Genomic DNA, 18328 nt, shown 5'->3' on the forward strand with positions numbered 1-18328 from the left:
GCAGAAAAACACACTGAATCTTGAGAGATTGTTCCTGGCAAAAAAAAGTATGTACTGCAAAGATGTTTTCCTTGATTTTCCTAAAGAATCTTATTATTATGGCTATGAAGGATTTTCACCCTTTACTTATCTCCATTGCATTGTTGTTTAGAGGTAGATCATTTTAAAAAAACAAAAATAGCATTAAGACGATAGAACATCAGATATTGCAAAGTTGTAAATGTGGAATCTATATGCCCTTCAGATCCCCCAAAGACTGAGACACATAAATGCATTGGATTGAAGATAGGCCCTAGTTCTACAAAGACTTACACTGGTAAGTACTGTGATCTTAAAGGGGCTACTTGTGTACGTAAAGTTATGCACATGCATCAGTCTTTGCAGGATAATGGCCCTACTCAGCAAATTCAACACCAAGTCGGTGTGATATTTGTTTACCTGGAAATATTTCAGCCATCACAACTGATTTTAAAAGTAGTACAAATGGCAACTAAAAAACAAGTTGAGAATTCCTCACATCAGAACACATAAATCACTTTGAAAGGGATTTCTCCAAGTCATTTTTAATGAAACTGACAAGCAAACAAACCCTGTCTTGCTACTTTCACTGCCAACGAAAGGTTTACTGCTACAGTGTGGTGGCAGCCTGACAAACTCTTATTGTTGTGATGACTTAGTGAGCGTTGCAATCGTCCCAGAAATATCATGCATTTCCATCAGGGTAAAGGCGTTCAAATATAAACAAAATTAAGTGCCTAAAGGAGGAATAGAGGAACAAGAATTTATCAAGGCTGCCTGTGATTTATGAGATGTAATGATTATGGGGCCCAGCCAGTGTGAAGAGATGATTCTATTTATCATCTTCTCCCTGATAGCTATGTGATAGAAACTAGCATCAATATATCAACAAAATATTAAACTGGTGGCCCTGCAGTCTGGCATTTATTTAGGGAGATGTCACTGCTGCAGGTGTCAGTGATGGAAGGGAGGACAAGTTAATTACCTCTTCACCAATCTGGATCTCCCGGATTGACCGAAGTAGAAGCTGGCGTCCCTCAAAAACGATCACACAGTTTGGGTCGCAGCTGTGGTTCAGGAGAGACATGCTGGGGTGGGAGGGGGGAGAGAGAGAAACAGAGAACATTAGAAAGAAGGATCCTCCACTGCCAGTACCTCCTGAATTATTTAATATGAGCTGAGTGAGTTACATCTAATGCACCAGGCAATCAGTTTATCAAACAAGGAAAATCCCTGGTAATCAAGTGTGGTCGGTTAGGTGAAGAAAATGAAGGTTTAGAAGATTTATGTTCATTAATAACAGGAGCCCCGCCTTGATCATTCTCCTTGACCTGCACATTTGCTCATTCCTCCTTCTCACTGTTCTGCATGGAAAGGGCGGGGGGGAAGAAGGGGCCTGCTGCCTCCCTGTGACGACTCTGTGTGAGGGGAGAGGGGTGGGCCAGGGCAGAGTATATAGGCTGGAGACAAGGGAATGTGTTTCATTCCCATTGGTCCCCCCACCAGAATTCAGGATAGAAATGGAATACATCCTAGAACTGTATATTTCTGAGGTAGTACTGAAGGCATCAGGGATCCAACATCTCCCTTAGGATACTCTGGTCTCCAGAGGATCCATAGGAGTTGTGGGGCGGCACTGCAGCCTGCTCCATGGTATGTGGGAATGGGGAGTAGTACACACATGCACAAACACATATGCCCTTCCATAGAACAATTTGGGAGGAAACTCTGAGGGGAGCCTCACTGAAATCTTCTCTCCTTAGTCCCCTCTATCGGAGGAGATGGTTTACAGTAATTTGTCTCTCTATATGTTTCGTATTTCCATGTGACGATGTCTTAGCACTGAGTGTGACCCTACCAGGCAGCCCTCAATTGCATAGCACCCAGGGCAGAAGCTTGCCCTGTCATGGTGATGGTCATGGAGATGAACCCTTCATAAAAGAATTCCAGTATCGTCAGGGTGGAATCGGATTTTGGCTCACATCCGTCGTCCCCGTACTAACAAGTAAATTTAACCCAGCACCTTTGTGTAACAAAATGTGGCTCTCTGCCCCCTTCTAGCAGTTAGACTGTGTACAGAGGTTTGTGCTACTGCCTTTGAGGTAATGGGTCTGGCCTGTTAGCTCAAGCAATATATGCTCATGATTTTAGATCCACAAAGGCTGTAGTTCAATCCCTGTAGAAAATTCTCCTAGGATGGTTCTTATACTGAGTATCTCTCGGATAACTTGCTTTTTGATTGCTAACGGGGGATATCTACCACTTAGCCACCAACCACCACTCTGCCAGTGTCCACCTTTGACTACTAGCCTTCAGGCAGACATTACCCAGGGACCATGGATGCCTGGATACTGAGAGAAGGTATGGGACCAGAGGAAATGGGATGTGATCTCTCCTGGAAAAAAGCTGACGCACTGAGTGCCAGATCCTGCACAGTCACTAGTTATTAAAAACACCTCTTTTCCCATTGTCTGAATATTCTGGAGGACATGAGAATGAGAGGGAGCGCATAAAATACATTCAGCAGATCTCCAATCCCGCTAACAAAGGAGGAGACACCAGGAGGGAGGAGCAGCTGTGTGATGTGGAACCCTTCAGATACAGCCCCTCCAAAGCTGTACGTGAAAAGGAGCAAGGAGAGATTGGCCACCCTGCAGGGCTCCTTACTTTCTTTATCATACTCAGCTGATTCAGTGTTGATGAGAGTGACCTTTCTGTCACCCAAAATGGAAGCTGTTCTGGTAGACCAAGTGGAAGGCTTTGCCAAGGGCTGCACCGAACCATTTCTGGACCCAGTCCTGCACTGAACCATACAGAAGCCCCTATGAATCTTGAGGAGGTCAAAGAAACCTATCTATGCCTTGGGCAAGGGAGATTTCATCTGACCATCAGCCCCTGTGCACGAAGGAGATAGCTGGCAACAGGAGGACAGAACACCAGCATCTGAGATTTGTACCTTATCCATTTCTAACGTATCTTTTCTGAGATGGGCGATCAGAACCGCATGCAGTATCAAGGTGTGGGCATACCAAAGTGCCATTATAATATTTTCTTGATTATTCTTAATTTTCATATCTAAAATCCTATATTCTCTTTCAATGTGACAAAAAGGAAAGTGGTGGGCTGTAAAAACCCTATTCTTTCAAGGAACTATTTAACCAAGCTTCTTGGTACTTTCTTAAGAAGCCCGAGTCTCATGTTTTAGTGGCAGTATTTATCCTTACCACTGCCAGGAAGAGATTAGGGTCTCCATGAGAACAAGAATTCAGGTATAAAGAGCTGTCCTATCTAAATTATGTTAAAACTCTGCAATTAGGAGTTTAAAAATATTTTTAAACTCAATAATGTTTTTCATGTTCTTGTAATTTATTTGCATTTCCTAATTTCTTATTTAGCTATGGTACCTGCTACTTCAGTGACCCATCTAGCTAGCTAGAAATAAAAAACAATAAAATAAAAAATAAAAAGCCACACACAGAGTTTTTGCCTGTGAATGAAACAGTGTCCACAGTACCTGGGATACAGGCCAACACCAACATCCTGCATTTCTCCATTACTGATGGTGAAACAGTTACAGGTCACCTGTAAAAACAAGGGAAAAAATCCAGGATTACCAGTGTCATTTAGAAATGTCATAACTAAGTGAAAGAAACTTTCAAAATAAAATGTAAGGGCATTTTGGTAATTAGATTGCAGATATTCAAGCCCAACACTGATACTCTTTCATTTTAGAGCAATCACATCTGGGACACACTCCCCTGTAAAACTATAGTCAATTAAGAGCAGAAATATTAGTATCCTGCAAAAATGTGAGGTTAAACACATGCAGAGGCCCTATTTTCCTGTCCGGGGGGTTGGGGGGGGAGGGGCAGGAAATACATGAAGCCTGCAAAGCACAGCATATAGACAATATAGTGGGGAACAGTGGCTGTTGTGGCTATACAGAGTAGCTGTTTCACATCAGATTTGCGCCAAACTGCCACAGTACAGTTTATGAAAAACAGTGGAGCCCCAAGAATGAACCAGAGCTTTGAGGTAAATAGCTACACTGACTGGGGAAATACGGCTTGTGCCTGTGTAAACACAAAGAGTGACTACCTGAAGGGTGATCTCTTGCATGGCATTTATTTTCATGAGTGGGGAAAGGAGGGATAACTCAAATGGTTACAAGCTACAAGACATCTTATATTAATTATTCTCACAGGAAAAGAGCAATATCTTCTTCCATTTTATATTGCATACCCAACTGTAGAGTGTGTTTTTCTCTTATACAGTTTTCAGGGCTGAAATGGATTTGAAACTGAGATGAGAAAAGAAATAATTGCTTGCAACTAGAGAAGGGCCCAAGCTAAAACCCTGGATCTGAACTTTGGTGGTGTTCAAAATCCAAACCGGGATCCAAATTTTGCAAATGGCCACTGTTATTATAATCTATTGACCCAAAAACTAGAATGCAAAAATGTGCTGCATTTTGAAGTATTCCAAACCAGGATCTGAATTCTGTGTTAGAGTCCATCTGACTTTATTTGGAATAAAGGAGGAGCAATACTTTTTAATTTTTGATTACATGTGGGGCATGTCATGTCATCAGTTACATACTAATAAATAGGGCCCTACCAAATTCACAGCTGAAAAATGTGTTATGGACCATGAAATCTGGTCTCCTCCCATGAAATCTGGTCTGTTGCGTGCTTTTACCCTATATTATACATATTTCACAGGGGGGACCAGCGTTTCTCAAACTGGGGGTCCTGAACCAAAAGGGAGTTCAAGGTTATGTTAGGGCGGTCACGGTATTGCCACCCTTAGTTCTGCTCTGCCTTCAGAGCTAGTCAGCCACAGAGAGGCAGCTGTTGGTCCGGCGCTTCGCTCTGAAGGCAGCGCCCCACGAGCAGCAGTGCAGAAGTAAGGGGTACCCTAATAATACCAGACCCTGCCACCTTTACTTCTGTGCTGTTGCTGGAGGCGGTTCTGCCTTCAGAGCTGGGATCCCGGCCAGAAGCTGCCGCTCTCCAGCAGCAGTGCAGAAGTAAGAGTAGCAGTACTGCAACCCCGCCCCACCCAATTACCTTGCGACCCCCCCCCCCCCACAACTCCTTTTGGGGTCAGGACCCCATCAATTACAACACTGTGAAATTTTAGATTTAAATAGCTGAAATCATGAAATTTATAATTTTAAAAATCCTATGACCGTGAAGTTGACCAAAATGGACCGTGAATTTGGTCCCTTTTCTTTGCAAACATTTCTGTTTAACGGAACATGACTAGTTATAACAGACTATAAGGATATGTCTACACACCGAAGAAAAACCCAAAGCTAGCCCCTGCCAGCAGATTTGGGCTTGCAGAGCTCAGGCTGCGGGGCTCTCTCATTGATGTGTAGACTGCCGGGCTTAGACTGATTCCCAGGCTTTAGGACCATGAGGGGGTGGGAGGGTCCCAGAACTTGGGCTGCAGCCCCAGCCCAGAAGTCTAAACACCCCTGCAGCCCAAGCCAGGTTTTTTTTTTTTTTTTGCTGTGTAGACATACCCTAACATAAACAAGAAAAATGTCTGAATCTTTTATTTTTAAGTTTGATTTTCCATTGGCATCATGAATTCTCTGCAGAGTGGTGAAAAGAGTTAGTGAGGAGATTTGGCAGGTGTGAGTTTTGAAAAATCACTGAGTTTTTTCATACAATATAATCGCCCTGTCATCATACCTAGTTTAAAAAAATACACTGAAACATATCATATTATATTTTACCTATGGAACTCACAAATTAATATTTGCCAATGTGTTAACCATAAAGAGAAAAATAAAATTCTCTTTCAGAATCTTCTAATAAAATCTGATTTAAATGAACAAATATGCAGTAAGGTATGCATTTTAATGGTTTGATTAGTCTGTTATTTATGTAACCCATTCAAACATTCCTGATAACTTACAAAAACCATACATCTTAATTACTTCTCTCCTACTGATATTAGACATAGAATACCAGACAACACTTCTGAATTAAGATTAGTGCTTGTTAAGTAGCAATTATATATCTTACAAAAATATTGTCTTGACTTCGGTATACAGTGAAACAATAGATAGCCAAGTTTCTTCTCTGTACTGGATTATGCAATAAAATAAGTCATTCATAGTAGATCTAAATTCATCCCCTCTCTTCAGAAAATCTGCTATGGTATCTCACTCATTATTACCATAAAGTATTTACATTAACTATGTTGACTCCTGAACAGTGCAGATTTTGTCGAGAACTTTTACGGTTTCCCAATAAGTCTAGTTATTTTTGTAGTCTCGGGTGAAAAATGTTTACAGGAAAAATAACAGATTTTATTTTCCCCTCTTTTTGTAAACATGCACAAAATGTATGTGGATTTTCATTACAAAATGTATTTTACCGAGGTGAAAAGAAGATATGCTCCTAGACTCAACCATTGTGAACTTTGGGAAATTTAAGTCCTGATAAGAAACTTGGTAACTCCAAGACGATTGAAACACACTTTTTTCAGGGCAGTTAGTTATAAAAGAAGTAGTTACAAGAAGGAAGTTTAGCTATACTGTTCACTGAGAGGAAATATACTGTATATACTCATTCATAAGCCAAATATTTTTGGTAAAAAAGTGATGCATCGAAGAGTGGGGGTCAGCTTATAAACAGGTCTACACCAAAATGTGATGATTTTAAACACTATTTTAAACACCCTGGCCAACACAGGATTAATGAGCAGGTGGCCCCACCCTGCCACACCAGTGAGAGAGATCTGATTTGGAGGGAGGAGCTTAAAAGAGAAAAGCACACCAGAGTTGGCAGCAGAGCTAAAGGTGCTGTAAGAAATGAAAGGATATAGACAGAAATTTCCTTGAGTGAACAAAAGGAGTACTAGTGGCACCTTAGAAACTAACCAAATTATTTGAGCATAAGCTTTCGTGAGCTACAGCTCACTTCATCGGGTGCAGGCAATTCTCGGCTGCAGAATCCTTTCAGTGCTGTTTTAACCTATACCAGGGGCCACACTAGCCCATAGAGCAGCCCAGAATTTGGGAAGGGAAAAGGCAGCTTAACGCTACCTTCATGCCCCTCTCCGCAGCCTCTAGGCTACACCTTCTATGCTCTGCGATGAAGTGAGCTGTAGCTCATGAAAGCTTATGCTCAAATAAATTGGTTAGTCTCTAAGGTGCCACTAGTACTCCTTTTCTTTTTGCGAATACAGACTAACACGGCTGCTACTCTGAAACTTGAGTGAACAGGAATTCAAAAGCCTAGTACAGAACAATTTTAAAAAGAAATGTCAAAAAATTTAGATCAACAAAAAAAGAGGAGGAGGATTTTTTTGAATTGTGTCCTAGAGTTGAGGATTATGACATACATCACGCTCCAGAAAGGAAAAATGAAGTGTTTTTGTTTCGAGTTCTTACAGAGTACGAGCCTGCGCTGTTTCTCACAGCTCCCATTGGCTAGGAACGGTGAGCCGCGGCCACTGGGACCTGCGGGCGGCCATGCAACTGTAAACAAACTGTCTGGCGGCCCGCCAGCGGATTACCCTGATGGGCTGTGTGCGGCCCGCGGGCAGTAGGTTGCCCATCGCTAATGAAGACCATCTAGTCAAGTCTGCTTCTCCATGAAACAGAAGAAAAGAAAAGTTGGTGGCAGATGGGAGAGAGGGCTGGCTAAAGGCAAGTGCCCCTCACCTAACTGTTCCCTGATGGCCCCTCCCTCAAGAAAGAGAGGACCCCGTCGTCATATATCTTTTGAGACTATTTCTCCATATCAGTCTGTGAGCTTAGTTGTGGCCGCAACTCAACAAAAGCCTCTTTGAAGGCAGAGGGATGAACTGCATCCCTGCGAAAATTCATTTGCTTTTCTTTTGTATTTGTTAGGAACCCTGGAAAGGGCAAGGCTCGCTAGCTGTTCAGGGCTGAGGCTCTTACGACTGGATTGGTGTGTTAGAACATGCAGTGTTACAGGGTGGCTTGCCTCTTAAGGGCTGGAAGGCTGGAGCTAGTCAGTCCTGATTACAGAATAAGGCACACCTGGGTTGAATCAGGTAATTCCCTGTAAAGGGCAGCAGATGCCTCCAGTGAAGGGGGATGTTCAGGGAGATAAAATATTCCTAGGCATAAGCAGGCTCCAGCAGAGATTCCTGGGACTGAGACTCCAGGCAGGGAGGCGCTGGGAGTGGCCTGCTACAACAGGAAAGGTTCCAGGCAAGAAGGCCTGGGAGTAGGGTGATCAGAGACTGCTAGGAGTAAACTCTCCAGCGGAGAGTCCTGGGACATGGGACTGAGACAATAAGCAGGAAAGGCCTGGGAGTGACCTGACAAGAGGGTAAAAAATGGATTTTGATTTGGGACTTTGAGTTTTACTTTTGAGTTTGTTTTATATGAATAAACTCAGACCCCAAGAAGGGATGTTGTGGATGGACAAAAGGAATGTGCGGAGTTTGTTTAAGCCCTTTGAGGGAGAAATTGTTAGCAGGGCACTGCAGGGACACTTCTGGCCACGAGTGGGTGCACGGGAGGCAGCTGACCCAGCTATGCCCAGACATCACCGACCAGAGGCTCAAGTGAGTGCCCTGAGGAAGGAACCCAGTGACAGTGGCCTTCAAGAGTTGCCCAATGTAGGGCAAGTTACAATTCTATCCTTTCCATCTCAGGTACTGATCTGGTCCCCATTACAATACGAGTGCCTCACCATATTTGATGTATTTACCCTCACAAAACCCTGTCAGGTAGTGAAATACTATCCAAATACTAATTATCCCCATTTGACAGATGAAGAATTGAGGTCAGAGAGTAAATTACTTGCCCAAGCTTACATAGGAAGTCTGTGGTAGAGCAGAGAATTGAACTCAGGTGTGCTGAGTCCTAGGCTAACACCTCAACCATTCGACCATCCTTCCTCTCTCTTTAAAAGGAGGAGCAGAAAGCATAGACAACTGTGGAGAGATGCATGTATGAGGTAGGCTATAGGTACAATTGTGACAATAAAAAGTTAACCTTTGCCAAGACATACCAGTGTTATTTCCAGGTCTCAGTTTAGAGGGAAAAAACCTATGGTAATCTCACAAGTGTGGTAACTCTTGGCAAATTCCCATTTAAGGATGATCAAGCATGTATTTTAATCTACAGTCTGCTGCTATTAATAGGTATCAAACAGGCAACCCAAATGACCCTCTTATGGTTGGTTGGTTGTTTTTGTCTTTTAGCCTGGTTACAAAGATTTTAAAAGTCTATGGAAAAACCTCTACATTAAAAACATTTAATATTAAACAAAACTTTAAGGGGATCCACAAATCAAAGGTAAATATCAGCACCTACCATTTAGAATTCTGCCTAAATATTCATTACAAGAGAAGATGGCAAAGACAAGGACTAGGCAAGTTTATCATGCTTGTCTCTCTCAAGGAAAGAAACCAAGAATGAATTTCATTACACAGCATTTGAAGAAAACCCCAGCTCACAAAAACTTCTCAGGATTTCCAGACTTTTGTAAAGCCTAGACAATAGCTCTACTTGGTAAATCTACATGCTGCTGCGAAAGCAGCACAGTTGAGCAGCCTGTTGAGAGAAGAAGCGAGGCAACAGTTACAGATCAACCCCTACCGTGGATAAAAACAACAAAGCAAACCCTCACTAATTACTACAGGAGACATTGTTTCTTGTGGCTTTCTTGATCATGCTGTTGAGAGTATGTGCGCACACACTAACGACTATTGGTTTTCAGCCTTTGTGGGGTTTTTTAGCTAGCCATGGTAATCCAAGGACAACACACATTACTCCATATGCAGTCCCTTTGAGTGAACATCAGGAGCTCTACCACTTCCAATTTAGACAGTGTAAGCCACCCAGGGGTTCTGGCTAACAAGTCTTACATTTAGAGAACGGGTATAAAGAAAGTATGCATCAAATATAGGAGGAACTCCAAACTGCAGACAAAGTGAGAAAGCTTTTTCATCACACCATGAGACAGTGGAGTCAACTTCATTAGGGAGAAATTCAAAAGACATTTCTTCAGAGCGAAGAAAGCTTTCTCCCCTTAATTTCTCAATCACCAGTTGACCATATTGATTTCCACATAATGGTTATATGGCCTACATGTAAGCAGAGCTCAGACAACTTGAAAACTAAAATGCAAACAAGATAGGTATGTGATATATTAGACTGCAACCTCTGCAGAGCAGGGACAGTGTCTTACTATGTGTTTGTACCATGCCTGGCGCTAGACGTCCTGATCATGAGAGAGTGTCTAATTGGCTTTTGCAACACAAATACATAATAATTATAACAGTAACTGTACTTAATCTTTTAAGTTTTCCTCTCTAAAGCCATAGGAGACAAAGGGTTGACTTCTTCATATATCAATTTCTTGCCTCGAAAAGAATCTTCTACTAACAGTTTCAAAGATGCACCTTGCAGAATGCTCTATAAGAAATTTTGTTCCTGGAATATTAGAAATCTATTGAAGAGCAGGAAAATTATACATGACTTGACAACATATGGGAAAGTCTCTGTTGGATGGATTCAGAGGCCTCATTCCAGCAATATACTGAGCCAGATTCTGCTCTCGATTATCCTTTTGTAAATCTGGAGATACTCCACTGACGAATAGAGATTGTGCCCCAATTCTGATCTCACTTTTTCCAGTTTATATTCCAGATTTGCAGTGGTGTTAGGGAAAGCAGACCACGAAAACCCTGATAGCAGAATTTAGCCCATGGTATTTTGGATGTCAGCTGTAATGAGATGTTCAAGAGTAGAAGAAATAAATAAATAAATTAGAATTCATTTGTTCTGGAGATCAGTTTAGAAACACGAGCAGAACTAAGTTCTGGTTGTGTTTCTACATGCTTCTTATAGGACCACAATGATATAGTCCTTAGGATATAGCTCCTCAAGGCTGGCAGGTGGGATGAGGTTAGTCTCTTCCTCTGGTGTACCAACGTCCCGGAATAGAGGTGGTCCCAATAGAAGGCATAAATATGGATAAGTAAGAAGACGTCCACCAGGAAGAAATAGGTCTCTGATCACCCTGGGGTACAAGGAGAGTCCATTGGTGGAGCTGGCAAAGCCAGAGCTTCCCTGGGCACCATGGTGGTCGGAAGAGAGCACCAGGAACTGCTTATTTGAGCACCATCGGAGCCAATGTCAGAACTGTCAGACCCATACCCTTGCGCATCTCCTTCTCCTGTCAAGAAGATTTACTCAGACCTAAGCCCTTAGCATCCATGCATGTGGTCAGGGAGGGAGCCTTTCTCCTTGGAGCCATTTTACATGAAGACTTATGTCTATGAGAATGCCCTTTGCTCTCATGTGAAGCCTTCTCTTGAGGCTTAACAGTTTTAGCCTCCATTCCCAAGCTTGTGCTTGGAGGGGTGCTACTCTCTGGGAGAGACTGATTACGGGGCGGCCCCTGGCCTGGATCTGATTGGGGCTTCATCGCCTTCCCCATGAGACATTTTCTGAGTTTCATTTCTCTACCCTCACAAGTTCTGGGGGGAAAAGAGCAGCAGATGTCGCACTTGGCAGAAATATGAGCCTCACCCAGGCAGTAAAGGCAATGTTGATGTTCACTGCTCACCCAAAAGAAGCGAGGGCAGAAAACAGTTTTTGAACCCTGGGACCCTGGGCATAATCCCAGACTTCTCAGTGAGAAGAGGAAAGGAGTCCCTGGGTGGGGAAGAAAATGGGGAAAAACTCCTATCTAACTATACTGTGACAACTACTAAAATTAACTATATACAATATATTACAGCAATAATGCAGTCAATAAAGGAGCTGAGGACACTGAAGATTCTAACTCAGACCATGAGGCAGTAAGAAGAAACTGGAGAGGCATCAGCCTGTACCACATTTTATGTCCTTGGTTTGGAGCTCAAGGAGAACTATGGCACATGTGCGGACGAATGGTCATGGCTTGCAAAAAATTCCAGACTCAGGCACATGGTATGCATGCATATCCACAGGTGGAACACACACAGGGACCATCACTCAAAGAAGACTATTTAGACAAGAACCCAAATTTCAAAGCCGTAATTACTAAAACAAATGTTCTGTCTGCTATGGGCATTCTAGTAAAATATAATCTGTTTGCCTTTAGCATGTGCAAGATGTGGTTAAGAATCAGAGAAGTGCAAAATTAAGAACTACAGATGTGCAACAGTAGTACATATTGGAGATGTAATTAAGTTTTTTTTCAAGTTCTGCAGAACTTCCACAATAAGGAAATTTGGGGGAAAAATGATGCAAGCTATTTTCCACAAAAATGCTCCCCTAGCTGCAACCCACAGGCCTCCTGCTAGCTTGGGTGAAATTCTAGCTCTTGCCAGCCCCCGGGAAAAGATTTTTCTTTTCAAATGAGAATTCAAAGTTAGTTCTCTCTCTGAAGGAGAGTGATCACTTTAGATAAGCTATTACCAACAGGAGAGTGGGGTGGGGTGGGGAGGAGAAAACCTGGATTTGTGCTGGAAATGGCCCACCTTGATTATCATACACATTGTAAGGAGAGTGATCACTTTAGATAAGCTATTACCAGCAGGAGAGTGGGGTGGGGGGGAGAGAAAACCTTTTGTAGTGATAAACACCCATTTTTTTCATGGTCTGTGTGTATAAAAACATCTTCTGTATTTTCCACAGTATGCATCCGATGAAGTGAGCTGTAGCACATGAAAGCTAATGCTCAAATAAATTGGTTAGTCTCTAAGGTGCCACAAGTACTCCTTTTCTTTTTGCGAATACAGACTAACACGGCTGTTACTGTGAAATCTGATCTCTGAAATAGCTAAACTTGATTTAGGCAGCCACAAGGCACCTACCTAGCCAAAAATAAATTGATTGTGCAGTTGATCAGGTTAAATTTCACAGTCATTCAGTAATATTTAATTGCCTTTTTGCTTTTGTCTGTCTTTAGTTTTTTTAAATAAAGACCAGCATTTATCTGTTCTATATTGCAGTACAAAAAATTTTGAAGGAAAAGGGTTAATTGTGATAAACAATGCTTTTCTTTTGTCTGCATTATTTTTACAGTTTTGGTCATAGTTCTTCTTATTAAAGGCTCAGGTTAAGTAAAGGACTTAAGCACCTACTTAACTTTAAGCACTTGCTTAAGCAATGTTGTTTCAGTTTTTGGAAAATAAAAAAACTTTTTCCATTTTTGATTTTGGGGATTTGTCCCTTCTCTCTCTTTCTTTTTTATTCTCTACCCTTCCACCCTCAGGCTCTTTCCACTGGAAAAAAGGAGGGAAAGTTGAGAAAGTTGAGGAGGGACACTTTTCACACTCTTTTACTGTTTTCCTATTGGAAAAAAAATGGAAAACAGTAAGCGGGAGGGGAGGGGAGTTCGCAAATCTAAAACCTCAAAATAGAAAAACAATATTTTTCAGTTTCTAAAAACTGAAATGAATATTATAAGTTGAAATTTTCATTTACAAATGTGATTTGAAAATGAAATCAAACAACAATTTTCATTTTTATTTGTTTAGGAATTTCTTGTGAAAAACAAAAAAATTTCCACCAAAAAACTACAAATGGGGATTTTCTCCCCACAAAGTTTTCCACAAGAAAGAGCTTGGTTTTCCAACCGGCTCTTGTCTCAAGTTACTACTTAGTTATCCCCTAGCGCATGGATGGCCAGAGAGTTTTAGAACTAAGCATGATATCACCCTCCTTCTTAATAAAGTGATAGAATGAATAGAGAGACTGTAGGTGCCAGCATGTGATGTTCCATCTAGACTTGAGTATACTAGGACCCATGAAGACCACAGGCTACATTAAAGGTGAGGCTAGCTGTAATTTGCTCCTTTCTATATAAATTAGGAATGCTATGGCCACTGGGATACTGGCAGATTACAAATGCGAATCTCGTGTACAAAATTCAGGTACCTGAACCCTAAAATTATACTGAAACCATAGTTGTTTTTCATAAAGAAACACTGTGGCACAATCATTTCCCCTACATCCCTTTCCCCCAACCCATCTCCACATATAATTTGGCTATTGCTACTTTTTTTAAAAAAAGACAATCATTGTTCATTTTATTGGTTCTTTAAAGCAAAAAATAAACAAATGCTGTGCAACCTATTTGTACACTGCTTCCTTTTTTGCATGTTCCTTTATTACTTCCCCACAGTGCAAGTTACCTACCATTCAAATTGGACTATATCCTCTACTATATTGTGTATTAGTTCCTAACCTCAGTGGGTCTGATTAATCCCTGATTTAACTCTATCAACACCAGTGGAGTTAAACAGGGAATGAAATTGGTCCAATTTTTTTCCCCTAAGACTCCCTTATTGGAACCCTTTACAAAATAATAAATTGGTTATATATAGCTGGGAAAAAAAATGGTGTACAAGTCTGCTAATTGGCACATCGGATACCAACCAGAAGCAGGTCATTTTAATTATGCACAAAACAATATATTTAAATTGTACAAGCTGCTCATAAAACAGTGATGAGGAATTTCATAAATAAAGCTGCTCTCATCCTAAACTGTTACACACTGATTTCCATATGCCTGCAAAATTCCTTTGAGACCACCCCAATTCCTTTTTTCAGAGGGCTTAGAATAAGGTCAGCAAATATGAAGATTGACACTGTACCATATATTCCCAGACGTTTTGTTATAGAATTCTATAACCAGTGCAATAGATTGGCTTCTAAAGCCAGACAGTAGTCATCAAATCCATAAGAGCAGGTGGTAATTAGAAGTTTAATAGGAGGAGGGAAGGATGTGAAACAAGAGAGCCTGGTATGTATGTAATCACACAATACTCAAATATGCAAATGATTGATCTAAATAGGGATCTTTCAAAAAGTGTATTAGCGCACAAAATCCAGGCCAGAGATGGTTAAATCCAGACCACAGTTCTAGAACCTAGTTTCATTCACTCTGATAAAAAAAGGAAAATTGATGGAGGTCTGGCTCTGCCTTCTAGTATTGCTGGATAAACTTAGCCATATTAGGAACTGGCAAGATCACTAATGCAAGAAACATTTGTCAAGTTCCTTTTCCTTATGAGGGTAGAGTAGAGCCGATGTGTGCAAGGTAAGTAGCAAACACGAGGTAAACAACACATTAAAACCAATAGTAATGCTGAGGCCTGCTTTTCAGAGGCTTTCAACCCACAACGCTCAGCGAAATTAACTGGAGCTGTGCACATCAACTCCCAAATATTTCCAGCCAGCAACTTTGGTATTTTTTCCACAACTCAGTACTTCTTGGGCTATCTCAAACTTTGGGCTGGTCAAGCAACAGTTTAAACAAAAGTCATTGCTGGAATTCCTCAACACTGGACATGTTTAGTCTCAAAGAAAATACATATCCAAATTAGTTGGTGTGAGGTACAGCTACAGCTTTCTTTCCTACTGGTGCCGCCAGTATTTTTATCCTTTCATAATCCAGTTCTGTCATTCTTGGACAATCTGATTTGATGATTAGATAGAGAGACAATCAATGGAGCCTCTCAGTGCCAAAAACATCACCCCCTTTCACTGAACAAAAATCCAAAATAACTTCTTCCCACTCTGCTATATTGGAGCCAGTTGTGTATTTGAGGGTAGTGCAGAGCCTTCCCACCCCATTTATAAATCTGGGAGGGATTTTGCCTCAGAGGGCTTTAGGATGGTGCAGCATGCTCCTTTGGGATTTCTGGTTAACTCATCGAGCAGGTGCGAAGGGGTGCCATGGCCCAACTTCTTACACACCGTTTGGGGTAGTTTGTGCCCCCCAGAAGCACTAGGAGAAAGCAGCCCCTGTGCTCCCCTGATGGTATTGATTGTGAATGGCCCTTTTGTGGAATTAAATGGGACAAAGGCTCCTTGCACCCTTCCCTTCTTCCTTCCATGAACTCATGGAAGAACAAAGTACAATCAGCGCCTGGTGACTTACTGTTAAATGTGCCTCCTTCCCTGATGCAGGATGAATTCTAACATCCAATTACACTGTCCCTAATTTGTTTTCATATTTGTGTAGAAACTAGGGATGTAAACATTGTTTAAAAAGTTAACCATTTAAACTATTAAAATTATATCGTTTAACCAGTTAGCCAATTAAAGGGATTGGGGGCTGGGGCCGCTCCGGCCGGCCAGCCTGGGGCTGGGGTCAGCCGGCTGGCGCTGCTCTGGCCGGCCCGGGAATGGGGGTTAACGGTTAGGGTGGGTTAATGGTAAGACTAATGCTTACACTTTCACCATTTAATATTTTATACTCCTAATAGAAATGTTATTTTTAATTCTCCATTGCACCAGCATTTTGGTTTATTAATGTTTCAGATCACTAATATGCTAATAATAATATCACTAATATCGGTTCGTAATACAATATTATGAAGACTGGACTGTCTCATAGCCATATTCTGTGTCATCAGTTAAGGAAAACCACTAGAAAGATAACTATGAGCCATATTTCCCCATAGGAATAGGGGACACAGAGTGAAGAAAATGTATTGACTTACTACACAACCAGCCTCACACGCTAAAGGCCTTCTACTTGGTATGATGCCAAATCATGGGACAACAATAAAAATACAAAATAGCTTCATGCCGGAGAGCCTCTACAGGCACAAATAGGGTTGTGGAATGTGGAAATGTGGGAGGACTCTGGGAAAATCCAAACGACTTTGTGCGATACACTGTTAACCAAACAAAGCCTATTACAGAATATGCACTGTAAGTTATTGCTGCACGGGGCAACGGTTATCCACTATTGGCAGAAATCTGCCTTAAGGGTACAATTATATAATCATTTCACTGATTCCTAAGAATACAGGGAAATCTGAAAATGGCAGGCCAGATCCTCAAGTAGTGTAAACTGGTGTAGCGCCATTCCATTGACTTTAGCTAAGAAGAGAGCTTTTTCAGGCCCCAACCGCCTGACATGCATGCCACACAGACATGCATACCTCCAGGCCTCATCAGCTGATACAAATTGATGTTGTAACATTAAAGTCAATGGAATGGCGCTACCCCAATTTACGCTACCTGAGGATCTGGCCCACCATTTTTAGATCGCCCTGTATGTGGTGGAGGATAGCTCTTCCCCAACAAGTTTTCTGATTTTGCCTCTCTTCAATGCGTGTTTTTTGTTATGCCCATGGCTGATTGTTCCAATAACAACACTCAGAGAGGTGCTATTATTTAAATTGCACTGCCCATTTTTGCAGTAACATTTTCAGGCTCTATGCTTTATACATACTGTGACGGGGTGTACTCACCCCACACTGGACAGGAAGGGGTTAACACTTCCTTGGTAGCTGAGGAAGCCACGCCCCCACAGCCCTACTGGGCATGCTCCAGGTGCAGTGGCTGTATAAAGGCAGGCTGCCCAGTTCAGTTGGTGCTGACTGCTGGAAGCCCAAAGCGCTGAGGCCCCAACCAACGCCCAGGTGCCCACTGATACCCAGGAGGGGTCGGAGATGCCGGGAACAGCCCCATCCGAGCAATTCAAAGATGCCCCAACTACTGCCACCAGAATCACGGTAGGAAGTAGCCCGGTGGGGACTAGCCATAGTCCTGGACATAGGCAGCATGTTGTGGTTGGATCCCCGCTGACCTCAGTGGCGGAACCCTCTGACACGACTAGGGCCCTAGGCTGGGACCCCCTACCCTAGGCCGCCACCCTCCCCCAGGGGGTGGCCCACTACCCTGTGAATTAGGGATGCCTAATTGACTCTGGCCACTAGGCCTGCAGCTCAGGGACTCCTCATTGACTCTGGCCACCAGGCCTGGGTACCCAGCAAACCAGGGAACCACTGCTGACTGTGGCCACTAGGCCTCGAGACACTGCGAATCAGAGACCCCCTATAGACTCAAGCAGCTAGGCCTTGACCCCACGAACCAGAGATTTGCCACTGACTCTGACCAGTAGGCCTTATTGCCCTGTTGTGTAGGATAATCTTATCAGTATAAGTTCATCAGGCAACCTACCCCAAAGAAACAGGCGCTAGAGGGACGGGGTGTACTCACCCCGCACTGAACGGGGACCCCCACCCCGTCACACACACATTTATTGAAAAGGGAAATGCATGGACCTTCATTAGAACGTTACTACACCTAAGCTAGATTGCCACCTCCTGATGAAAAATCGGTGTGAGGGGGTCAGATGGAAGCTAGGTGTGTCTCCTTATGGAGTTACAGTGTTCTGAAAGTTTTATTTTATCAAGTGTCTACCTAATCATTCCATTTGGGGGTGGGTGGCAGAGGGTCACCTGCCAGTGTAAGGAGGTGGAGCAAGGGGTTAGGAAACCAAACATTCAAGGAGTCCACTAGAGGCCCAGGCTGTCCCCAAGACGGTGCTCAGCTGACAGGGCTTCCTCCACT

At 42.5% G+C, this 18328-nt stretch overlaps 1 protein-coding gene across 5 annotated transcripts in view; it reads right to left on the reverse strand.

The window, feature by feature from the left end:
• Positions 1-18328, reverse strand: part of SMYD3 (SET and MYND domain containing 3) — a 633600-nt gene that overhangs the window by 108017 nt on the left and 507255 nt on the right. For all 5 annotated transcript variants that reach the window (XM_037895368.2, XM_043543386.1, XM_037895370.2 and 2 more), the window contains 2 exons: positions 3533-3600; positions 1004-1106 (listed from right to left, as the gene is read on the reverse strand). In XM_037895368.2, the coding sequence (XP_037751296.1) occupies positions 1004-1106; positions 3533-3600 (171 nt within the window). The remainder of the gene's footprint in view (positions 1-1003; positions 1107-3532; positions 3601-18328) is intronic.

This window comes from Chelonia mydas, chromosome 3 (genome assembly GCF_015237465.2).
Source record: "Chelonia mydas isolate rCheMyd1 chromosome 3, rCheMyd1.pri.v2, whole genome shotgun sequence".
Taxonomy (NCBI): Eukaryota; Metazoa; Chordata; order Testudines; family Cheloniidae; genus Chelonia; species Chelonia mydas.